Source organism: Stenella coeruleoalba, assembly GCF_951394435.1.
Source record: "Stenella coeruleoalba genome assembly, chromosome: 10".
Lineage (NCBI taxonomy): Eukaryota > Metazoa > Chordata > Mammalia > Artiodactyla > Delphinidae > Stenella > Stenella coeruleoalba.
The window spans coordinates 21663042-21688373 of record NC_137156.1 but is presented as its reverse complement, the minus strand read 5'-3'; the positions used below and the strand labels follow the sequence as shown (position 1 = coordinate 21688373).

The window sequence follows — 25332 nt, the reverse complement described above, 5'->3', positions numbered from 1 at the left end:
GAGAATAAAAAGGGAAAGGGAAAAGAAACAGTAGTAATCTCTAAAATCTTGTTATTTGTCTAACAGACCATTTAGATTGCCTGAGCCACTTGCTTCAGAGAAGAAAAGTTTGAGAATATGGAATGAGCCCTTCCAAAGTCCCAGTACATCACATGATGTGCTTAGTGGCAGAACATCACAATGTCTTGCTTGGTAAGCTGTCAGGTGTCTGCCTATTTCAGCCTCTATAAGTATTTTCAAATGACAGCTGAAATTGCAATAGGATCACAGAGTTCCCTACATCTAGCTGTGCTTTTCTGATGTCCCACAGGAATGAGCATAGACGGAAAATTCTACATCACTCTTGACATCGCCAGGGCTTCTCTCCAGTGTGGATTCGCTGATGTACAATGAAGTGTGAGCTCTGCCGGAAAGCTTTTCCACACACATCGCATTCATAGGCCTTCTCTCCAGTGTGGATTCTTCGGTGTCCCAGAAGATGTGAGCTATAGCTGAAAGCTTTCCCACACACATAACACTCATAGGGCCTCTCTTCACTGTGTATTCGCTGGTGCCCAACAAGAGCTGAACTATGACTGAAAGTCTTTCCACACTCATCACATTCATCTGGTTTCTCCCCACTGTGGATTCTCTGGTGACGGAAGAGGCCTGAACTCTGACTGAAGCTTTTCCCACACTCACTACACTGGTATGGCTTCTCTCCAGTATGGACTCTCTGATGTTGTATCAGATGTGAGCTCAGAGAGAAAGCTTTCCCGCAGTCATTACACTGGAATGGTTTCTCTCCTGTGTGGGTCCTTTGGAGTTGAATAAGGCCTGAGCTGTAATGAAAAGCTTTCACACTCATCACATTGGAAAGGTTTTTCTCCAGTGTGGGTCCTTTGATGCTGAACAAGGTGTAAACTGTGATAAAAGGCTTTTCCACACTCATCACACTGATACGATTTTAATTGGCTATGTATTCTCTGATGGTCAGTAAGTTGTGAGCTCTGAATGAAAGTTTTGCCACATACATTACATGAACAGGGTCTCTCTCCAGTGTGGATTCTTTTATGTCTAATGAGGCTTGAGTTTTGAGAGAATCTTTTTCCACATTCATCACATTTATATCTTCTGTCATTTGAAGTGTTTCTCTGATACCTTTCTGTCCATCCTTCATGTTCTTGGGTTTCTCCACATTCAAGAGCCTCTCCATTGATTTGGTCTGATAACTTTTCTTGGGATTCCATATCTACAGTAAGCTCCTGCTTTTGAACCAATTCTTCTTTCTCAATTCGTATCACATCATCCGAAATAAAAAATACAGTATTCAAATATCACTGAAATATACAGGAAATAAAATGAAACACTTATACTAGAAGTACACAGCTTCAATATACCAACAAAATGGTTTTACAACGTTTAAAGAGGAAATTGGGAGATGACAAAAGAAGAGAGGACTAGCAGTGGCTGGACTGGGAGGGGGCGATTCAAGAAAACAGTGGAGAAAAATCAGGGAGGATTAAGAATGGTCCAATGAACAAGCATCATAAACAACAGAAGAAGACCTAAGATAAGAATGGGTTCAACAGGAAGGCCAAAAGTTGAGTAGAGAGGGATGAAAGAACAGAAACTGTGGGAGGAACAAAATGAAACAGGAAGCTGACAGTGGCAGGTACCAAGTTGGGAGTCATGAAACAGTTCTGTGCAGGTTGCTCTGAAGGCCTCTAGGATCAGCCACAGAGAAGTATCACATTTGTAAACAGGCAGGACAAAGAGATTAGAGTCTAGACACAGGGGGTAAAAGAGGATGTTCTCATGTGGGGACAGACAGAAATTGCTTTAGCTCCCAGAGACATTACTACTCTTCTTGCAAAGAACACTGGAAATCTGTCAAACCTGAAGCTACATTCTGTGGGTCATTCGAGGTTTCCCAGGAAACCAGTACTAGCACAGAGAAGGTTCTTTAGCAGACCCTAGACTCCCATCTGACCTCATCCAAGGAAAGCATGATTCCATAATTCCTCTGCCTTTCTTTCCTACAGAGGTTCCTTTGAGCAGAGTCCCGACACCCCCCACTCTTCCAGGGTGGGAGATGTGGCCACTTCCTCAATGATCAACAGTTTCTGAGAAAAAGTGAGATTGTCCCATTCAAGCCATGTTCTCCCTGAAGTAATCACATTTTTAGGACCCAGAGTAAAGGGCAGAATTTATAACCATGTAGAAATAGTGCAGGGAAAAGTGGTTTGCTTTGTGTTATAAAAGATATTAAATGGGAGAAAAAAGGGAAAGACTACTATGGAGCCAGTTGAAGATCTACGATGTAGTATAAGTCAGACCTAACTCTAAGCAGAAGCACTGGGCTGACTGTGCCAAAATGCGTTGCCTAAAGAGACTCTGGGATGAGGGGTGAGAAGGAGCCATGGTCAAACAGCACATTCCAGACTTCTGAGAGTGTGGATGAGCGAAGAAGCTCACTGGCAGTCTGCCTGAGAAAAGTGACAGCCACTTCTGGGTCCTGGAGCTCCCATTCTGTGAAGGGCAGAAACCCGGAGATAAGGCAGAGCTGAGAAAGAATGTTGCCAAGAGTGAGAGAAGCCTTTCCTCGGGGTTTCCTTTTAGGACAGGAACCTGCAATAATTTCCTCACCAAACCAGCTTGCCACCATGGTAAAAAACCCTCATTGTTAGTGGTTTATATAAGGTTATCTTAAAGTATTTAGGTGCTTTAAAACTTTAATTTATGTTACAGTTACATTAGATATATCTGTGTAGAAGTTAAAGGCAAATTACACAAAGAGATGCATTTATGCAAGAACATAGTCTTTTAGAGCCATTAGCAAATAAAAAATGGCTACTGCAGATGGGTTACAAAGCAGCATTGCACATATAATAGAACTAAAATCCGTATCAGCATGAGAAAAAAATTTATGGATTAATATAATAAAGTACAGCACAGAAACTCAATTTCTAACTGTCTAAAAAAGGTTGGGGGCTTCCCTGGTGGCGCAGTGGTTGAGAAGCTGCCTGCTAATGCAGGGGACACGAGTTCGAGCCCTGGTCTGGGAAGATCCCACATGCCGCGGAGCAACTAGGCCCGTGAGCCACAACTACTGAGCCTGCGCGTCTGGAGCCTGTGCTCCTCAACAAGAGAGGCCGCGACAGTGAGAGGCCCGCGCACCGCGATGAAGAGTGGCCCCCGCTCGCCGCAACTGGAGAAAGCCCTCGCACAGAAACGAAGACCCAAGACAGCCTAAAATAAATAAATAAATAAATTTAAAAAAGGTTGGGGAAAATGGTATACTTCTAGGCAGGATGGTGCCATGAGTTCACACTTCAGCTCTAAATACACTGAGTAAAAAATAAAAATAAATCTAAAAACCCATCTGTGCTAAAAAGTAAGATAAACATCTCTGCAGACCAGAATGGAAACAAAAATACACACGATGGCTACAGTTGAAGCTGTGGGTCTGCTGGGCCCCAGAGAGTGACTGAAATCTTAGTCCCAGAGGAAAATGGGGACCTAAAATTACTTCCTGAAAGGAGTAGCACCAGCTCACTGCTTGATGCCAGAGGCTGGGTGGGACACGCAGGTACACACATACACAAGCACACAGACACATACAGAGAAAGATACAACTCTGACCAAGAACCATGTCAAGCCATCTGGAAGCCTATGACTACACTGGTGATATTTGTGTATGACATGAAACAGGAGCCCTAAAACCTGCTTCCAGGGGGCCAGGTAACAGTAACAACAGAATAGCTAAACATGGAAGCAGACGATGTTAAACAGATCAGAAAGAGCTCAAAGTGAGCCTAGATAAGAAAATTTCAGAATGAATGGAACACTAAGAAAGATGGTTCACAAAGTCAATTGGAACATGAATTCAATCCAGATGAAGTTATTTTCATCAAAAATCCTGAAAAATTAGTAGAATAAAGATACCTAAAAGAGCTAAATGATGACATACCATCCATGGCAAATAAGCATGGAATTATGAAATAAAATAAGCAAAAATGAAACAAAGATATGTGGTATAAAAACTAAATAGAAATTTTAGAAGTTGATAAACTAGAGACAGAATAAACTCAAAGATAACAGAAGAGGAATCCACTAGGATGTACCACAGAGAGACAAAGACATAAAATATGTGAAAAAGTGGCTAAATGAATAGATTGATAAGTAGGTTCTAATCAGTGTATTCTGGGAGTTCCAGAAGAAAATAATATAAGGAATTTTAAAAGCAGCACAATTTAAAGAATTAGTAGCTGAGAATTTTCCGAGAATTGAAGAAAAACATGAGATCTTAGAGCAAAAGAGCATTTTCAGATGAAGCAAGACAAACAAAAATAAAACCCTATCAGGACACACTTTTTAATGAAAATTCAGATCATAAAGGTTAAGAGTAAATCTAAAAGCCACTAATGGATAAAGATGGAATCCCTAAAAAAATTTAAAAGGCAGTAAGACTGATAGTAACCTTTTAATAGCAAATAGAAGCTAGAAGACAGTGAAGTAGTATCTTCAAAATGCTGAGGAAAAAAAATTGTCAATTAGAATTTTACACTAGCTAAACCATGATTAAAAAGGAAGGAGGGCAAAATAAGGGTATTTTCCGACATGCAAAGGCTAAGTCTACTACCCAAAGAATCTTGCTAAAATTATTATTATTTTAATTTTTGAATTTTATTTTATTTTATTTTTTATACAGCAGGTTCTTATTAGTCATCCATTTTATACACATCAGTGTATACATGTCAATCCCAATCTCCCAATTCATCACACACACACACCCCCACCACGGCTTTCCCCCTTTGGTATCCATACATTTGTTCTCTACATCTGCGTCTCTATTTTTGCCCTGCAAACCGGTTCATCTGTACCATTTTTCTAAGTTCCACATACATGCGTTAATATACAATATTTGTTTTTCTCTTTCTGACTTACTTCACTCTGTATGACAGTCTCTAGATCCATCCACGTCTCAACAAATGACTCAATAAAATGATTATTAAAGGATGAACTTCAACAAGAGTGAATCCAGAGGAAAGGTGCTGACATGTAAGAATCGTGCCTCAGAAATTGATAAAACATGTCAGAAAACTTAACTAACATCTTAGTATTAAAGAAAATGTCCATTTCACATTTAAAAAAGAAACTGGTTCCTAAGAATGACCAACTGTAATCAATGGAAGGAGCTTCAGACAAGTGAAGTGGAAATACAATATGCTAACTGCTGTGACAGGTATGCACAAGAGGTATCACATAACTCAAACATGTAGGAAAGTATCAAGAAAGGCTTCCTGAAGGAGGCGACAGCTGAGGTGAGTCTCGAAGAATAGCTCTGAGTCGGTTTGGCAGGCAAGTGGAGAAGGTATGGTCACAGGTGGTGTTTTATGAATCCAACAGGGTGGTGATGTGTGTGGCAGTGCAGTGAGGGTGGCTGGGAGAATGTTGAGCATATTAGCAAAACCCAAATATGTCATGGGCCTGATAGGACAGGGAAGGAAAGAAGCACTGGGAGGAAAAAAATGGGCTAAATAACTAGAAATCTCCACTGAAGAACTGAAGAACAGGGTAGCAGGACAGAGAGAGCTAGAAGAGGAGGAAGTATGAGCAACAGCCTTCCTGATGTTCTCTGCCCAATGAAATGCTACCCGTTTTTTTTATGACCCAGTTCAAATCCCAGCCATTCTGCTACCACCAGGGCCTGAAGAAGTAGATTTCTTCTCCTAAGAACCTGATCTCCAATTTGGCACATAATCATTCACTGTCTCAAATCAACAGCTATCGTTTTATGGATACTCAACCCCTTTAGGGCAGGGATCCTCAGAGAACCCAGAGCTAGGCTTACACACAGTGAAAGGTAAAGATTTACTGACTTCTTAACAGGACCCACAAAGCCCCCATTTTCTGGTTCCTGACCATCTTCTCTCTGCTACTCTGCCTGTCTCTCCACGTTCCAGTCACACTGGCCATCTTTCAAACCCACCAATTTCTTTCACACTTGTTTTTGCACATGCTCTTTTGGCATGGAATGCTTTCCCCTCTATTATTCACTTGGTTAATTCCTACTCTACTTTTAGGATTCAGTTACCATGTTATTTCCTCAAAGACACCTTCTCTGTCATCCCTCTCCCCCCATGTACAATCTATCATGGCACATTTATTTGTTTAGTTGTTTGTTTAATGCCTCTGTCATCAGATTATTATAAGCTCCATGAAAACAAAGATCATGTCCACTTTGCTTACTACACCTAGTGCCTTTCACAGTGCCTGGCATATAATAAGTACTCAATATACATCTGCTGAATGATGAATGATTCTAAGGTCTCCAGGCGAGCCATATGACCTAAGTGTCAATACTAACCACAATCCTGTTGCTGTAGAGCGTCCTGAGATTCACCCTTAAGCTGGATCTCCATGGGTTGAGGCTGGAGATATGTTGCTTTCTTAGCTGGGTCCAGAGGTACTGATGTCTCAGAAAGAACTTCCTGTGCACAGGCCTGGGTTGAAACCTGAGGACAAGCAAGCTCATTTAGGCATCTGAAGGGCCAACAGAGTAAATGATACCCAGAGACCCCACAAAGGACCAGCCTGGAAGCTCACTCCCAACTATCTCTCTGCTGAGCATAGGGCCCTTTCCTACCTGTTGGCCTGATTCATCCAGCTCCCTCTCCAGATCTTCCAGCATAGCTACTGCCTCCTCCCCACTCTCTGGTTGAGGCTCCTGTACCCAGTCCTGGAGCTCCTCAGGCAGGATGGTCAGGAACTGCTCCAGCACCAGCAAGTCCAACATCTGCTCCTTGGTGTGCATCTCAGGCCTTAACCACTCACAGCAGAACACCCAGAGCTGGCTCAAGGCCTCATGGGACCCAGGAGTCTCCTTGTAGCAGAAATGTTGGAAGAGCTGGCAGAATAACTCCTGGTTGTTTTGGCTGCTCCCTTTTGTGCCAGATCTCTGACTCACAGCAAGCCTTTTCTTTTTTTTTTCTTGCGGTACACGGGCCTCTCACTGTTGTGGCCTCTCCCGTTGCGGAGCACAGGCTCCGGACGCGCAGGCTCAGCGGCCATGGCCCACGGGCCCAGCTGCTCCGCGGCATGTGGGATCCTCCCGGACGGGGGCACAAACCCGTGTCTCCCGCATCGGCAGGCGGATCCTCAACCACTGCGCCACCAGGGAAGCCGAGCAGGCCCTTTTTTATTAGTTACTTCGAAGAGCCCTTTTGGGCTGGAAGGAAAACAGCAGCTATTGCCACTCCAATGGGCCAAGAGGAGGATTGCTGATACGTGTTATCCTTTAGGGCACACTCCTAAGGTTACAGAAACCATAGTTAAAAAGATATGTATATGCAGGCTGCTTCAATATTTGAGCTCACACACTAAGTCTAATCTTTCTGTTTTAGAAGAAAAAGGAGGCTCAATCCCAAATTAAAGAGAATTCAATAAAGAAAATTAAAAAAAATAAGTTTAAGGCAATTCAAACCTTTTTCCAAGTAGGAGAAGGGAAGTTTGTCAGGAGACTGCATTTTTGACAATACTGGGAATATTGTTGGATGCTTGCTTCCTCCAAATAACACCAAAACAATCAGTTGATAAGGCCAGCCCAAGTTTATTCTTAGAGAGTACTACTTGACAGAGTCTTAGTAGTGTCTCCCAGGGAAGAAGGCAAAGTCAGGATATTTATGAGGTTTTGGGGGCTTAAGGCAGATCTTTCAAAGCAGGATAAGGATTGGGCAAGGATCATGATACAATAGTTTAGGATTGATGGGCACAGCAAGGTGCAGAATTTGAGTTGACGGTTACAAAATGTCTAGATCCTATCCATTGAAAGTTGAACAGTTTGATGTTCACATAAATGGATTGAGGGGCAAGTTCTTGAAACAAATATAATTATCGGCAACTTTTACTTTCTAGGGCAAGAATTTCCTGGAATGGTAAAGGTATGTTGCTAAAGAAGTGGAATAGTGGAGTTACATTTAGGGAAGACAGTTGAACAGTCAAATTATGTTAGTGTAGGTAGTAGGCTGTGTGGGGGTAGGTGGTTTCAGTTTTCCATGTAGCAACAGACTTAAGCAGGGCCTATGGGTTTGCAGAAATGTGGATTACCAACTAATTAGCATGGCAGGCAGTGGTTAAGGGCACGGGCTGTGAATTCCAAAAGACCTGGGCTTGAATCCTCTTTTCTTATGTGTGGTGGCTTAACATCTCTAAACTTCTGTTTTCCCCTCTCTAAAAATATCGTAGAGGTTTTTAAACGTCTTATTTTGAAATAATTTTAAACTTATAGAAAATTGCCTGAAAAAAGGTACAGAACAATCCCTATAACCTTCACCCAGCTTCCCCTAGTTAACATCTTATATAACCACAGCACAATTACAAAACCAGGAAAATAATGTTACAGTGCGATTAACTAAACGGCAGACCTTATTACATAGTGTTATTTTGAGAATCAATTAAATTCAGTGCCTGGCACTTAGTAAGACCTCAGTTAGAGGGATGCAGTTACCACTGTGAATTGGTCATCCAGGTGCTGGCTCCAGGGATCACGCCTCGAGCTCAGGTACACTTCTAGGTTTCCGGGGACAGAATATAGGACGATGCAAGGAGGCCCTCTAGTGCCTTCTCTGTGCCTGGCATCTGTTACTCAATGGGCAACTTTCCAAAACACCTTCACCTTCCCGGCCCTAAAGGTTAATTTAGGGGATTCTAGACTGGGCTTGGAGAAAGATTGTTTTAGGAATCATTCAAGATAAAGGACATGGAGCCGCTTATACATGTCTTCCACTGGTTTGGATCTTCGAAAGAGTAAGACAATATAGTGAGTTAACCGTCTAGACTACAAACCCCGTTCTCATTTACCGCACTGGCACATCATTGTGACCAATCACTAGCCCAAGGCTCAGGAGGTGTCGGCTGTCTGTGTCCTTCAAGCCACAAGGACCTGGCAGACCACAAAAGGCTTCCGGGAGTAGGCGGCCACGTTGGACAAACGGGTGGTCAGAATAGAACTACTCGTGTTAGCGCCAGTAACCCAGGAGTGCGAGTCTTAGAAACGCCGGCGGCTGCGGGGTCTCCGAGGGCACTTCCAGCGCCGACTAACCAAGGAGGTGGCTCCTCCCACCCGCGCCCAGCCGACCTCGGGGTCCCGGGCCCCGACGGGGGGCCGTCTTCCCGCCAGTCTTACCAGCGCCCGGGGAAGGCGGCCACCCAGACCTACCCAGCCTCTCGGAGCCCCAGACCTACAGGCGACGGAAGTGCGTCCGCGAACCCGGCCCAGCCCTGCGCCTGCGCTTCCGCCGGCTTCGGGAAGGTCCGAGCCGTTTGGCTTGGCCGAGCGCCCCGTGCCTGCAGCGAGGTCTGCACATCAGGACGCCTAGGCCTGTGGGGTTTTGATTTGTAACTCGCCTCATCTTGAAAAGAGGGTCCGAGCGCCAGCTCCGCGTCGTTGAGTCCCTCCGCCCTACCCCGCGCGGGGCAGCGGGCGGGGACTTTCCTAGGCGCGCTTCCCCTCCGAGCATCACTTCTCTAATTCCAGTTCACCGACCCCGAGTCCTCTTCCCCTCCCTGCCAACCTGCCTCCCTGGACAGCATCCCCCACTCCATCCCGACCCCCGTCAACCTGAATGTATTTACCAGGCAGGCACATCGCGCAACCAGAATGTGTCCGCAGTGTTCCCATCAGTACAGTCACTCCGTCTGGATCATAAATGCGCCGCAAAGAGAGGAAAGGAAAGGAGGAGGCTTAAGGCACGCTGTGATGGGTGCGGTGCTGTGTGTTCTACTTACAACTCGGAAACACGCAAAAAGCTTAAGTGACCTGCCCAGGTTTGCACAGCCCAGGGACAGGATGCACCCCATGCATGTGTGACCAAGACCTGTCCTGGGATCCCTACAGCGTGGCCACAGTGAGAGAGACCACCACTGCTCAAGGTAAAATGACAATTTCCAGGCTTATCGTGTGTATTGACATTAAAATATGAGACTGCTGCAGGGCTCGGACACTATAAAAGTTTTCTTTAGGAAAATTAGAACCCCAGGTAGAGAATAGAGTCTTCTGGAAAAATTTAACAACTGATGGTCTGTAGCTTGTAAAGGACACTTCTACTCTGTAGGCTTTTTAAGTTGGTAAGTGGAGTGGGAAGCAGGTGTTGGGGAAGAAAAATTTTCCTTCTACCTTTCTAGGTTCTTTGGTTGGTCTTATAATTAAATTGACATAAAACAGATTATCAGAAGAAAAACAAATTTAATTTTTTATGTCTAGGAGCCCTGAAGATAAGAGAGGCTTACATGCCATCCTGAGCTAATGAATGGGATAGGGGTCTGGGGCTTCAAAGGGGAGGAGGGTAATTAACAGGATGATAAGAAGAGCAGATGTTTGGTAATTAGATGTTTGCCCTGCCATGCAGATACGTCTTTTAAATGAAAAAAATTATCTCTGTTAATAGCTCGTTTTCCAGCACAGGCCCCCAGTCTAAATTATTTCCGGTAGTTAAGGGAGAGGTAAAAGTTTTCCTGAGTCTGCTGGGTCTTGGTAGTTTTCAACTCAAAATAATCCACATTCCAAAGTGGCACATTTTTGGGTAGCCTATTCTGCTCCACTTCATACTCACTTTGCATCTTGCTGAACTCTTCATGAATTGTGGGTCCACTGGAATTTTGTGCTCATGAGGATTACAAATGCTACACGTGAACGGGAGCATATCCTCTGCTCAGCCATATGCTCTATTGTCCTGTTTTACTTCACTTACAAAACACAGTTTGAACGATAAAGTTAAGAATTTCAGGACTGTGACAACAGGGCATTAAACCAAGCTCTTGACCTTCTAAAAGCAGGACACTTCTGAGTGCGAAGGCACTGTGTGACTGCGTAAGTCACACATATTTGAAGCTAGCACTACCCATCTAGCAGACTCAGTGGGGAACCTTACAAGGGATGCAACTGTGGAGAAGCCTTCAAACAAACAGGTGATAAATGTGGGAAAATTTTCAGCTGGAATTCAAATCTTATCAAGCACAGGAGAAACCATACTGGAGAAAAAAAAACCTTCTAACTGTGGTGAGTAAGGATATTATGAGGTTAAAACAAGGTATCATGTGGAAGGTATCTTGAATACATGCATTCCTGTGCTGGTCTAAGAATGTTGTAGTACAGGTGAGTATTGGCTCTGCCAAAGCAAAATGGACGAACAGAAAAAGTATGACATATTAAAGAAATAAACAAAAATAAAATATATATTAAAACCTTACAGGGACCTCCCTGGTGGTCCCGTGGTTAAGACTCTGTGCTCCCAGTGCAGGGGGCCCGGGTTCCATCCCTGGTCAGGGAACCAGATCTCACATGCCACAACTAAAGATCCTGCATGTGACAATGAAGATCCTGCGGGCCGCAACTAAGACCCGGCACATCCAAATAAATAAATAAATATTAAAAAAAAAAAAACCCTTACAAATACCACTTAAGAAACAGGTTACAATTGTGTTTCCAGAATATAAACCAAAATTTTTTCCTAAGGTATATATTGCAGAGCATTTGTTATTATGCCTTTATAAAAATTTCACATTCAGAAGACATAAAGGTTGCTGTCTTTCCAACCAAATATTCGTTCTTTAAAAAATATGGAGAGCAGTGCCTTCAGATGGGAAAGATGGGCTCTAATATTTTAAGACTTTTTTTAAATTTCAGGAAACAAAACAAAACTTGGGTCTATAAGAAGAAGTTACGTTTGAGACTGAGAAATTTTGGTTTAAAATGAAAAGAATAAAGGAAGAGTCATTTTTAAATCCAATTTTTTGGTATAGCATGAATTTAAAATTTCATTTATGGGAATTCTCTGGCAGTCCAGTGGTTAGGACTCAGCGTTTTCACTGCAGTGGGCCTGGGTTTGATCCCTGGTAGCGGAACTAAGATCCCACAAGCTGCATGGTGCAGCCAAAAAATAAATAAATAAAATAAAATTTCATTTATTTATTATTAATCTAAAAGCTAATAATCATGACATATGAATAGTGGGATTTGGGAAAACATGGTTTCATGTCAGAGTGAATCCATTTCAAGATACTGACATTTAAAAATACTTTTGTGTTTGTCTTTTTAAAAATTCAGATATAATTGACAACATTGTGTGAGTTTAAGGCATACATTTGGATTTGATACACATATATTGCAATGTGATTACTACCTTAGTGTTAGCTAATACCTCCATCACTTCACATAATTATCTCATCTTTTTTTGTGATGAGCACAAAGATCTAGCCTCTTAGCAACTTTCAGGTATATAATACAGTATTGCTAACTATAATCACAATGCTGTGCATTAGATCCCTAGAACTTATTAACCTTCTAACTACAAGTTTGTATCCTCTGACAAACATCTCCCCAGTTCCCCCACCTGCAGCCCCTGGTAACAACCATTCTACTCTGTTTCTATGAGTTCAGTTTTTTTAGATTCCAACTATAAATGATGTCATGCAGTGTTTTTCTTTCTCTGTCTGATATATCTCGCTTAGCATAATGCCCTCAAGGTCCATCCATATTGTTGTAAATGGCAGGACTTCCAGGTAACTGGTAAATTGAAGAAGGGCCCTTCTTCAGTTGAGGAGGTAATACTGAAGAGGACAGATCTAGGAGATATTTTAGAATCATTTCTTACCCTTTAAGACTACAGGGACTAAAGGAAAAAACTCAAACAAACAAGGCTTAGGTGAGTCTGAAAGATCAGGTAGATGATGTGGCTTCTATTATAAGGGAATAGGAAAGAGGGTACAAAATGGCTTTAGGTGATACAGGGGAGTCAGAAAAGGTAATTTTAAGACAAAAGAGTACGTTTACTTTACAGAGCAAGCACTAAATGTACAGTAGAGGTTAGACTATGAAATTACACATGATGAAAATACAAATAGGTTTAAATAAAGATAATTTTTATTTTATGAGATCAGTCAGGAATAGTTTTTTTTTCTTTTTTGCGGTACGCGGGCCTCTTACTGTTGTGGCCTCTCCCACTGCGGAGCACAGCCTCCGGACGCGCAGGCTCAGCGGCCATGGCTCACGGGCCCAGCCCCTCCGCGGCATGTGGGATCCTCCCGGACCGGGGCATAAACCCGTGTCCCCTGCATCGGCAGGTGGACTCTCAACCACTGTGCCACAAGGGAAGCCCCAGGAATAGGTTTTAAATGAATTTAGGAAAGCAGTTGCATAGCTTCCTGCTGATGCTGATAACAGGGAGGACAGCACTGTGTTATTCTGCATCATGTCCTTTGTTGATGCAACCCAAGCTGGAATGCAGTACCTGAGAGGATGGATATTCAGTCTGATTCAGCATGGTGTTTCCTATGTCTAAGTGTTCCTGATGCTGTTCAACCTGGATAACTGTCAGAGCTTTCAACCACTCCCTTCTTCTCAAGATGGATTCTGATGTTCACCTTGCTCGTGAATGGCCTGGAATTCTGGATATTCCCATTTAAGCTGTCTTTTTCATAGTCTGGAAAGGAATAGTTGGTGGCTTCTGTGTCGCTTGATGATGAAATTCGGAATGCACTCCCATTCCACAGGCACTGGCTACAGCCTGGAAACAAGATATGGTTGGGGTGTGAAAGACTCAATGACTGAACAAGAGTTAATACCTTAGAAAGACATCTTAGGGAACAGTTCTCAGGGCGTACAATAGACAAAGAATGTGCACAGTCTTATTCCATCCTCAAGAGGAAGTAGAAACACGGAGACTAATATATCTAGTCAGGGTGAGTAGAGACTGAAGGTTTGCAGCCTTGCTCCCACAGTAGTGTTGTCCTCCTCTTTTACTGTCAGGAGACTATTCTGTTCCTTTTGGTATTTAATAGCCAAAGCTGCAGCCAGTATGGCCTATGACAGTTTGAGTAAACTCTTACTCCAAGGGTTGGGGGTATATGGCAGTCTCTGCTTCAAGGGGATTGTCCCTGGGGCTGATGTGTTGGGGTCATTCCTAAGGCAAAATAAATCATTACTAACGTAGAGAAATGCCAAGGGTTACTGAAATCTTTAACTGAGGTTAAAAGAAGACTAGTCATCTTGAAACTCATTGAATGAACCAATAAAATATTAATTCAAAAGGAAAACTGACAATTCTGGTGAATTTTGTCACATGTGACAGAAAGCACAAACTTGGCAAGACAAACAATACAATTTATAATTTGGAAACAATGTGAAGCTTGGCCACAAAGGGATGAAATCAGAAATACCAAACCAAGCATGCTGGTGTTTTCTACTACAAATAAATCTACAGATAAGACTTCTGATCATGATCAGTAAATGATCAAATGGTGTGCAGATGTTCACTAACAACATAAACAGGTGTGTGAGTGTGCATGTGTGTGGCGTGGTGTGAGGGGGGGCAATCTGAAGTCGCAGCCCCTTCCTGTAGCTGCCGCCTTCACCTCTGGAATCCTGTTCCTGAAACTCAACAGAAGCCCTGAAACCCTGGGCAACAGCCCCCGGGCCACACAAGCCCAAATGCCCGCTAACCAGGCGGGCGGTAGTCTTCGTGGTAGTCTCTCGGGGCCTTCAGGGCAAAGTCGCTGCCTAGCCTACCAGGTCCCTGCTGCCGCCTTGATTTTAAAATGTATGGTGAATTAGTGTTCTAAAAGGGTGATATACAAACCCCTTCCCCCTAACTTTAAAATTGTGTTGCTGTGCCGAGCACCTTGCGGGATCTTGTTTCCCGGACCAGGGATTGAATCCCGGCCCCCCTGCAGTGAAAGCACCAAGTCCTAACCATTGGGCAACCAGGGAATTCCCCAGTACTATCTTTTCTAATTTTATATCCCGTTGTCATACTGTCAGTGACATAGTGAAGGTTAAGGTTAAGAACTAGGGCACTGGAATAGTATGTGTGTTTATATCCCGCTTCCACCATTTACTATGTGTTCTTGTGCCAGATACTTTACAGCTCAGTTTTCTCAACTATAAAATGGGAAATGAAATAAAATAAAATGGTAAAAATAACAGCATTTGTACAATCATGAGACAGGTTTTATCAGCACAGTGCCTGTAAATAGAAACTATAGGTTCAACATTACCTTAAAACAAATATTGGGTTATTTAGATCCTATCAGGACATTTCTAGTTCAAGGTCATTGAAAAATAAATGCTAAGACTTTTTTTTATAAAGCCTCTTAGTGGAAAATTTTGTTCATTAGATTATACTTCTCATATGGGAGTTCTGTTTCTAGCCAGAGTTTTCATATAAAAGCATTATATACTATAGAATATTTAGACCTTAAATATGTTTTTATTTCTCATATTAGTTCAAATGAGCCTCATCTAAAAGGTAAAACAAGTAGAGCAGGATTCACCTTTATATCCTGAAATCATTGGTAGAGTTCCAACTTGTTGCAGATTCCTCCCCACTCTTCTCTCAGATACCTACCCTTTCTACACTCTCCTCTAGGTCTTTTTTTGGAGAGAATAGCAGCCAGCAGCGATGAAATAAAGTTTCGGGACCTATATTTTTAGTACTAATTCCTTCAGCCCTCTTCCACAATTGTCAGTAGCCAGAGAACCCTATTTCTGTCAAGAGAGCTCCCCAGAACTACACTCTCTATCCACCTACCCAGGAAGGTGCCAAAAACCCCACGGCGTACGTGGCAGTAAAATCCCAGTTATACTACTGTGTATCTCCTCCAAATTCTAAGGTTTAGTTCAATTTGAACACCTTTCCTTACCTCTAACCCTAGCTCTTGCCTAATTTGCTTCTATTCCCCTCCTGTCTTATTTGAATCTCTGGATTATGGTCTCTTGCTTTAAATGCTCTTCCAGTTGTTCACTTCCTGGCATGACCTCTGAACACAGATTTTGGCTTACATATTGGAATGCCACCACTGCATATGTCCTCTTGTTTGACATGACTATCTAATTTAGTTGTGCTGTGTCTTCATTCTTTAAAGGGATCTTCCAAAAGAACTGTTCTGCAGTACGTTGCTCAAGCTATTCCACTCCTGGGCTTAGCCTACCTCCTCTTGTGGAGAATCATTAACTAGAGTTGATGATCAGTCTCTTTACCTGAATCTTCTTCCCCCCACACTGTAATCATGGTTATTTCCCAAGAGCGTTCTCTTTTTTATTTTCATTGCCATAGACTAACCCATTTATTAGCCTCCCCCAAATTCTGCTATTTTGGTTTGATTTTAGCAGTCAACGGAAGAGGTACATCCACTGTCTCACAGAAAGCAGACACACAGAGGTGAAGATCATATGCAGAACAGAAAACTGAGAATGAGAGAGAGAATAAAGAGACATTGGTCTTACAGTCATTCATCTCACCCAGTATTTATCTTTTATTCAATGTTTTTCACGTTTTTCTATTTCCTTATGAATTTAAGTTCTTTACATTAATAGGTTTTCCCTCTTGTGAATTCTCTGATGTTGACTAAGGTGTGAGCTCTGACTGAAGGCTCTCCCACACTCACTGCATTCATAGGGTTTCTCTCCAGTGTGGATTCTCAGGTGTCGAATAAGGTGTGAGCTCACTCTGAAGGTTTTCCCACATTCACTACATTCATAGGGTTTCTCTCTGGTGTGAATTCTCTGATGCAGGATAAGATGTGAGTTCAGGCTGAATGCTCTCCCACATTCTTTGCATTCAAAGGGTCTTTCCCCAGTGTGAATCCTCTGGTGTCTAATAAGATCTGAGCTCCCCCCAAAGCCTTTCCCACACTCATTACATTCATAAGGTCTCTCTCCAGTGTGGATTCTCTGATGCCTAATAAGTTTTGAGCTGTGTCTGAAAGCTTTCCCACATTCATTACACTGATGGGTTTTCTCTCCACTGAAAATTGCTGCATGTTTAATAAGGTTTGGGCTCTTGAGAGATTTTCCATAGTGGTGGATTTTTTCTCCAGCATAAATTCTTTGATGCTTAATAAAATCTGAATTCCATTTGAAACTTTGGTCATAGGTACTGTGTTTACAAGATTTCTGTTGTGAAAATTCATTTGAGTTCAGATTTAAGCTTCTCTCACAACAATCATGGCTTATTATTTCACCTGTAAGTGTATTTTTGTGGGTGAGGATTTTACTAAAACCTCCATCCTGAGCTGATGATGGTTTTTGAGACTCCCCTGATTCTTTTTCCTGTTGTCTCTTTAACCTGCCTTTAGACTTACAGATGTCTTGAGGCTCAGCAGATCCTTCTGACACAAATCCTGAAATTCTTCCTGATATAATTCTCTGCGATTCCATTCTCTCATAAATTTCCAGCTTTGGCACGGATCCACTGTTTTCACTCTCATTATCTAAAATAATGATGAAAAAATAAAGGGGTAAATACCTGTTTGCTGAGCTGATAGAAAATAAAACTTTGAGGTACACGCAAGATGGTTACCTATTAGTACTTCATTTGGCCACTCTAAAAATGTGTGGCCTTTGGAATTAGAGGACTGATGGATGAGGATATAAAAGAAAGAAAAATTGGTAAAAGCAAGTTATTTATGCAGTGGTTGGCAGAGAGAGGAAACAGACATCCGAGGATGAGCAGATACAACAGAAAAGATTAGGAAGAGGATCACCACCAGCAAGAATGGGGGTGGGGAACAAAGTAAGGAGAAAGAACTACGCAATGTGACTGAGAGGGCTCTTGAGGAACTTTGGGTCTATGATATTTCTAGTGTTAGGCTTAGAGGATGAAAGGGAGGCACAATCTCAAAGAGAGCAGATGAGGACATAGATGCATTGAGAAAAGTAAAGTTATAATGACTCTGAGGTATATATGTGGTGGGAGAAACCTCCATCCATCTATCCATCCAATCCACCCTTCCATTTCTTCTTCATCATTCATGGATAATCAAATTCTGTCACTTCTGCTAAATGTCCCCTATATACTTCCCTTTCTTTACATTTCTGTTACTATAGAACCTCACCGCTTCCTGTTTAGATAACTGTAACAGCCTCCTTGCTGTTCTGACTCTGAGCTATTCTTCTTCCCAGTCATCCTAAATACCCTTACCAGACTAATTGTCATTAAACCCAGTCATCCTGGGACTTCCCTAGTGGTGCAGTGGTTAAAAATCTGCCTGCCAATGCAGGGGACATGGGTTCCAGCCCTGGTCTGGGAAGATCCCACATGCTGCGGAGCAACTGTCCGTGCACCACAACTACTGAGCCTGTGCTCTAGAGCCCGCGAGCCACAACTACTGAGCCCATGTGCCACAGCTACTGAAGCCTGTGCACCACAACTACTGAGCCTGTGCTCTAGAGCCCGTGAGCCACAACTACTGAGCCCATATGCCACAGCTACTGAAGCCCACGCACCTAGAGTCCATGCTCCGCAACAAGAGAAGCCACCGCAATGAGAAGCCCATGCACCGCAACGAAGAGTAGCCCCAGCTCGCTGCAACTAGAGAAAGCCCGCGCACAGCAACAAAGACCCAATGCAGCCAAAAATAAAACAACAACAACAACAAACCCTGTCATCCTCTTACACCCTACTCAGAAACCCTTAATCTCTTCTACGACACACCTGAGCTCTTCAGACTGGTTTCCAGGACTATGATCTAGTCCTCAAAATTCCTACCTTCTAGCTCATCAACCATATACTGTGCTCATGACTCTATATTATGCTGGAATCAAGCAGCCCCTCTTTGTTATAGGGTGTCCTTTGTGTAGAATAAGCTAGGCAGTAAAGGGGGTTAGGCAGTGCTGGTCTTAGGGTGGGAAAATTTACAATTTTAGGTGGGGTGAACGGAAATGTTTCCAGAGCAAACTTGAAAGCAGAATTTGGGTAATTTAAAAAAAATTACTGTAATTTACTCTTGGGTTTATTTTTGGGACCCTATACACCTAAAGTGATATTAAGTCCATGAACTTTTTAAACAATGAGTTTTTGAATAGCAATGAGGATTCTGTGGAGGTAGTCAGTGCAAGTATGGCCAACTTTCTATAAAAACATAAAAGAGCTTTGTAAAACCAAAAGTAAAATAAACAAAGGCAACAATATGGATCTTGTTCTATGTATCTGTGAATTATATTCTATTTCTGAGTATATCATCACATATTTGCCTCTCTTTTTCTCTATCATTGTACGTGCTTCTCTATGAACATGTTTTGTTTCTGTGAATGTGTTTCTTTCCCTTTTGCTTCTTTTCTCATTCCCTGACATCTCAACTCATTCATTTTCTTTCCTTTAACTTGCTCATAACATGAAAACATCTCATGTTTTGGAAATATTATGGATAAAGAACAAATGAAAAAAAGGAGACATTTTGGATAAGAAACAAAGTTTTCTCTCTCTTTTTCTGGTTGGCCAATGACACACAAGAAAAAACTTCTCAATTTCTCATGAAGTAATAAAGGAAGGGACCATCTACAGTTATGAAGACTAACATGAGAAGGGAGGTTCACTGTCCCAGTTCTTCAGGGACGTGCACCACAGAGAGTATTGTCCCTTACCACGGTCCAGTAGGAGTTGGGGTTCTGAAGCACCATGAAGGACCTTGGTGTTCACTGGCTGGAACTGGACACTAAGTGGTGGTCCAGGGGGTGCCACTTTTCTCCTGAATAGTTCTTGTCCATGTCCACAGACTGGAATCTGAGAAAAACAAAGTACATTTGAGCTTACGAGAGAATCCCTGTTGGTATTAAACATCTTCCAAAACCAAAGAGAACCTCCTGTAGTATTGGGTTGGCCAAAAAGTTTGTTCGGATTGAACAAACTTTTTGGTCAACTCAATAATATAAAACTGGGGAAGGAAGAATTAAGTCTGACTCAATTATAAAAGGTAGTATGGTACCAAACAGAGATGGAAGGAGACATAACTGCATACTGAACTACGAGTTCCTACAAAGCTCACTAGATATCAATCTCAGGCCCTTTTCTCCCTTTGTGGGACTCCACCCATCCTGGAGGTCTTAGATCTCCCATCCCCTTTGTACCTGGAGTACTGCTTCATCAGTGCCTCTCTCTAAATCTTCCAGTATGGTCACTGCCTCCTCTCCAGTCTCTGGGTAACGTTCATGCACCCAAGCCTGTAGATCCCCTGGCAGGATGGTCAGGAACTGCTCTAGCACCAGTAGCTCCAGGATCTGCTCCTTGGTGTGGGTTTCTGGCTTCAGCCACTGACAGCAGAGCTCTCGCAGCCGGTTCAGTGCCTCGCGGGGTCCTGGGGAATCCTGGTAGCAGAACTGCCTGAACAGCTGCCGGCAGAGCTCCTGCCTGAAGGTATCACTTCTCTGTAAGCAAGTGTCCTGCTTCCAGACAAAATCTTCCTCTTCAATCTTCACTATCAGAAGTTCTTCATCCTCTTGAAGGTTCTGAGCTGCAGCTTTCTTTGATTCTGTTGTCATCCTGAGATAAAATGTATGATCAGAATCCCACTTCTGCTCTGTGAAAGGCCTTTTTTAGTTTAAAGAGCTCTCCTGAGGGATAAAAAAATTGTTATTACTGTCTAGGAAGACAAAATATCACATCATAGAAATAGTTATTCTTCATTATACACTTAAAAGCACTAAAATACCTGTTTTGTGGAATACAACTGTTGCATAATCTCTACCTAAAAGCAGCTTAAATTTTTATTTTAAAAATAAGATAATTTAAATTACAAATATTAAATATAAGACAATATAAATATAAGGCAATATTGAATGGTAACTTGTCACATGCAATTAAATTATTTATTAGTCATAAAGAAAATAACCATCAAAACAGAAAAATGACAGAAGTGCTTCATAAAGTTGGAGATGGAAAAGAGCACAGTAGGTTACAATGGTCAGAAGCTTAATTAAAAAACTACCTTCTGATGAATGGATAGGATTTGACTAGGATGTGGGAGAAAGAAATAGGAAATTACAAGCAAGGAACAGCTTGAACAACTGGTTAATGGTAGGAACACAGAATTGGGAAAGCAAATGTCAGTAAGTTTGTATAAGGAAATTATAAAGACAAAGGCCCTATTGAAGAAAGCTTCAAATGTCAAGTTCATGAATTCAGAGTTTATCTTTTAGGCACTGGGGAGCCAACAAAAGCTTCTGAGCAGAATGGCCTGACAAATACTGTTTGTGGAGATATATTGTTTATTTCTAGGATGGACCAATATGAAAAGATAGAAACATAAAGAGGCTACTATACTCATAAAAGTGTGGGGGAAATACAAGCTTAGAATGTTATAATTATCTATTCAGAATGTGGAACTAGGATTACTTATAAATCTCTTAAATAATAAAATAGGGCAACTTTTCTTGACAGCCAGAGGTTAACAATTTCAGTCAGTGTAACTAGCTTCTTCCCCAAAAGTCTCAGGTAGGTTTCCTTTTGTCCCAACAATTCCTTCTCTGCCTTTCTGGTTTCATGGCTCAGTCTATGTCCTGGACATTGAGGCCTATCGTATCACCAGTAAATTATAATAAACCAGCGCCAAGACTTGCTTATCAGTCTTTTGTTAGTCTTTTTGTAAGATGTGAGTTCCTCAAGTCTTATCAGCACTTTGGAATGGTCAGTCTGGTGTCTGGACTGAAAACTGAATAAAGGAATTGAGAGGTGAAGCCCCAGAGTACAATAGCAAAATACAAGTACCAATCTTTCATGTTCTTCTACTCAACATTTCACCAAGCTGACTACTGACTCTTGCACAGACATGTATGTTATTAAGAATCTTAACACAGCAAAGCATTGGGCTAGAAGTTATATGGCAGTGGTTTCCAAGAAAGTCTGAATTCAGAGCTGAGCTCACTGCCTAACTGTCATGTGGGAACTTTGTTAGAAACAGATTCCTTGGCCCTGCCCCTGGATATGCTGACCTGGTTAGTATGGGGTATGCCTAGATATTCTCTATTCTGATGTACATATATAAGGAATTTAAAAAATAGTATTTGAGTTTGCAAAATAGTTGGAAAGAAATGACATAAAACACACATGGATACAAAACATTTAAATAACAAAACAAGTTTCACGTGACACACACATTGAAAATGTTTGATAAATGTTGAAAGCCGAAGTACTAAACAAATTGCATGGTAGAGACACTGAATATCTTAAGAGCTCTGAGGTAAGGAAGGAATGTGTGTGTATGTGTGCAAATATTTCCTACAGGTGGTGGGGCTTAAACTGGACAATAAAGGATGAGAAAGATCCAGAAAGGCAAAAAGGAAGGGAGAGCAAAGAGTTGAGGAAGTGGGAAAGAACAGCAGATTGATAATGAGACCAGCTTGCAGAGTGTAATTGGAGTGACTAAGAATTGCACTACCTCTTATAAGGAATTCACCAACTCTACTGAGTTCCTACAGTTCCTAAAACAACATCTGTGGATGCAACACATATTAACCTGTATTATTTTTAGTTGTTTGTTTTCTTTTTCTTTTTTTTTCATCAGTTGACTGGAGCTCCATGAGGTTAAGGAGCATTATTAATATTTATTAATATTTATTCTTAAGTTCCCACATTTGTTGATTTATTAGATAAAAATGTAAATTAGGAAATTTGAGTTTCCTAATTGCTTTGTCTTTTGGATATTCTGTATTTTAGATGATGAGACGTCCACTTAGAAAAACATTTCCAACAGATATTAAGAGATTTTAATGGAAAGGAGTTAGGAATGGAAACACAAATTTAGATAAGATCCATGGAAAGGGCAGTTAAAGATAAATATTGAGGATAATTGTCCAAGAGTATGAAATGAAGATCACAGGCTCAGATTGAATCTTGGAAAACAGAGTTTGAGGGGGTGAAAGTAAGAACAAAATTTAGCAATGATAGAGGAGGAAAATGGGGGGTTAGAGCTATGGTATATATATCAGTCTCAATCTTTCATAATTTATTGGGACATTCTTTTGATATAGAGACCTAAGTTCACTTCTTGTTATGTTTCCTAGACGTGTTAAATGTTTACCAGGTAGTGTCTTAAATCTTTACGGGCATTACCTCATTTAGCGTAGGAAGATGAACAGTAAAGTAGGCCTACAGAATCCACAATTCCTAGCTTAAACTTAAATTATCATGCTAAGCAGCTGATTCTACAACATATGTTATCTCCTCACATAGCTGAAAGTTCTGTCTTCAGATGTTTAATCACTTCTCATCCACTTAAAACAGTCCACAACTGTAGATAAAATCATCTAGTTCTCAAGGATTTGATATATACCCCCTAAAGCTGGGTTTCAAATGTCTTACTAATCTCAAGCTAATAAACATTTATTGAGCATCTAGTGCTTTACAATCATTGTGTTGGAGCAGAGTTACAAAAATAGCTAAGCAGATATGTAAACAAATGCCGTTAGGACAGAGAGTAGGGAGTAATTAGTTACGTTGGGAAAGGTGGAAGTTTCGTAAAGTGCAGGCTTCCTGTTGGATGAGTAGGTTCCTGGTGAATGGGTAGGCTCTGGGTGTGTATGTTGGGGTAGGAGGAGGACGGGGGTGGGGGGGTAGTTTTGTTGGCGGAGGGATGGCAGTTAGGGGAAATCCAGAGAGCAGGGGATTCACAGCTCTCACAGCACCTTGTGTTTCTCAAATTGAGGCACTTTACAGTCTTACAACTGCCTGATTTGCTGTCTTCTCTCATTCTAGAACGAGATATTGGTTTCAATATTGGCTTCGCGGCCTCCCCGCTACACAGGAAACACTTACTAAATATTTATTGCGTGAGTAAATTTCATGAGGATGCCGGGATGTCCCCACTTTTCCTGCGAAAAGGCAGATTACTCCTCCCATGAGAAGCAGGAGTCAGGGGCGGACCGTGGGGCAGTTTTCTTCTGGCAGAACGCAGCCGATCCAAGACAGATGCCACCCTTCCTCGCCTTGCCCGACTGGGTCAGGCCACTCCTCTTACCAGTGACCCTATAATCTCCGCAAGCAGGAATGCCCGAGCCCCCCCCAACCACGCCCTCTTAGCCCTCAACGATGACATCACGCGCGGCGGAGGTAACTATGAAAACCCATATTCTTTCCCGAAATAGGAGGGCGCGAACGCTCTGCCCACGCCAAACCTAGTTCCACCTTTCCTCGGGATTCCCCTGAGGTCCCGGTCCAGAGCGCCACAGGGCTGCTGCAATCCCGAAGGTAACATGATAGGGACTGGGTGTTTAAAGGGGACAAAGGGCCGGACATCTGAGGCCCCAGAGCCGGACTCACCTCTCCCACAGGGCTGGTTCCGATCGGACACTTCCGGTGGAAGGACGGAGCTGCAATACGCCCCCAGGCGTCCTTCCACAGAGACTTTTGAGGCTGCGCAGAAGGAGACAGGCCGGCTTTGGACTGCGCTTCCCAGAAGCCTTCGGATCTCCTCAGGAGCCGGGACTCCATTTCCCAGGCGTCTTCGCTACGGTCTTGAAGTCCTCAGACTTTGAAGGAGAAGGCGTCTTTTCTTCTCTTTGTAGTAATAAGCTTGCCTCTATAGCTCCCATGCGGGCCTCATCCTTGACTTCATCCCATTTCAGTATGGGGCCGTGAAATGGAAGCCCACGCAGCAGGGACGCGGCTCAAACTTCACCTTTGGACTTATGGGAAACTTTTCCCAAATCCTTGGTTTGTCCCTAACCCGGGTGGACCGCAGATATGCAAAACGGGGTTAATCATAACGCCTGGTTTAAGACTTTGCGTTACCCTAAATTGTGAACATTCTTTAATCCATTACCAAATCTATAAGAACCAGAACGTTGACAATAACCTAACCTTTCCTACAACTCCTTCTCTTGTCTCCCTCTGTATTTTGTGTCCCCTTACTTATTGAAAAGATAGTTCTGCTTGATACATACACATGGCCAAACAATATAGGCTTTTAATTTTAGTTGTTTTTGTCTGAAAGGCATCATGTCATAGGTAATCTGAATTTGCTTCTTTTCACTCAATAAGTTAAGATATACCCATATTGTTGAGTTAAAATTCATTTTCATTACTGTATAATATTCCATTTGTGAACATAGCATTGTGTTCATCCTTTCTCCTAATATGGGTTGATAACACTATTATCTCTCTTTTGGATTACCGCAGTAAACTTTTTTTAACATCTTTATTGGGGTATAATTGCTTTACAATGGTGTGTTAGTTTCTGCTTTATAACAAAGTGAATCAGTTATACATATGTTACCATATCTCTTCCCTCTTGCGTCTCCCTCCCTCCCACCCCTCCAGGCGGTCACAAAGCACCGAGCTGATATCCCTGTGCTATGCGGCTGCTTCCCACTACCTATCTATTTTACGTTTGTTAGTGTATATATGTCCATGCCTCTCTCTTGCTTTGTCACAGCTTTTGTTCAGCTCACAGGGAAACATTCTGACTCTGCTCACCTGTGAATGGCTGCAAGAAAGAAGAAATTAACACATCCCCTACCCGAGGCTGGTCAAACCAGGGGATATTTTGCAGGACTTATGGCCTTTTAACTTTATTTCCTAA

The 25332-nt window shown here is 42.2% G+C and overlaps 2 protein-coding genes across 5 annotated transcripts; both read right to left on the bottom strand.

The window, feature by feature from the left end:
• Window positions 1-958: 958 nt before the first annotated feature.
• Window positions 959-6833, bottom strand: LOC307192992 (zinc finger and SCAN domain-containing protein 12-like). The gene is made up of 3 exons (XM_079934366.1): window positions 6632-6833; window positions 6353-6500; window positions 959-1319 (listed from the first exon to the last, which is right to left on the bottom strand). The coding sequence occupies exons 1-3, from the start codon at window positions 6797-6799 to the stop codon at window positions 1285-1287; spliced, it is 351 nt and encodes a 116-aa protein (XP_079790492.1). The 5' UTR covers window positions 6800-6833; the 3' UTR covers window positions 959-1284.
• A 6054-nt stretch (window positions 6834-12887) lies between these two features.
• On the bottom strand, window positions 12888-24636 carry ZNF165 (zinc finger protein 165). 4 transcript variants are annotated; one of them, XM_079934364.1, is made up of 5 exons: window positions 24072-24636; window positions 19886-20368; window positions 19403-19541; window positions 17122-17250; window positions 12888-13547 (listed from the first exon to the last, which is right to left on the bottom strand). In XM_079934364.1, the coding sequence occupies exons 2-5, from the start codon at window positions 20294-20296 to the stop codon at window positions 13339-13341; spliced, it is 888 nt and encodes a 295-aa protein (XP_079790490.1). In that variant the 5' UTR covers window positions 20297-20368; window positions 24072-24636; the 3' UTR covers window positions 12888-13338. The 4 variants fall into 4 exon arrangements, with proteins under 4 accessions (XP_079790490.1, XP_079790487.1, XP_079790489.1 ...); XM_079934361.1 differs by lacking the exon at window positions 12888-13547 and having other exon boundaries at window positions 16286-17250; XM_079934363.1 differs by lacking the exon at window positions 12888-13547 and having other exon boundaries at window positions 16286-17250; window positions 19886-20297.
• Window positions 24637-25332: the final 696 nt, after the last annotated feature.

What these genes read in the sequence shown, in the direction of transcription:
- LOC307192992 (XM_079934366.1), bottom strand. Translation starts at nt 6,799, where the DNA reads ATGCACACCAAGGAGCAGATGTTGGACTTGCTGGTGCTGGAGCAGTTC. An exon ending in TGGATGAATCAGGCCAACAG is followed by an intron (nt 6,501 to 6,631) that starts GTAGGAAAGGGC and finishes GCTTGTCCTCAG; the next exon opens with GTTTCAACCCAGGCCTGTGC. An exon ending in TCTACAGCAACAGGATTGTG is followed by an intron (nt 1,320 to 6,352) that starts GTTAGTATTGAC and finishes TGTATATTTCAG; the next exon opens with TGATATTTGAATACTGTATT.
- ZNF165 (XM_079934361.1), bottom strand. Translation starts at nt 20,296, where the DNA reads ATGACAACAGAATCAAAGAAAGCTGCAGCTCAGAACCTTCAAGAGGAT. An exon ending in CTGATGAAGCAGTACTCCAG is followed by an intron (nt 19,542 to 19,885) that starts GTACAAAGGGGA and finishes TGTTTTTCTCAG; the next exon opens with ATTCCAGTCTGTGGACATGG. An exon ending in CCAACTCCTACTGGACCGTG is followed by an intron (nt 17,251 to 19,402) that starts GTAAGGGACAAT and finishes TCATTATTTTAG; the next exon opens with ATAATGAGAGTGAAAACAGT.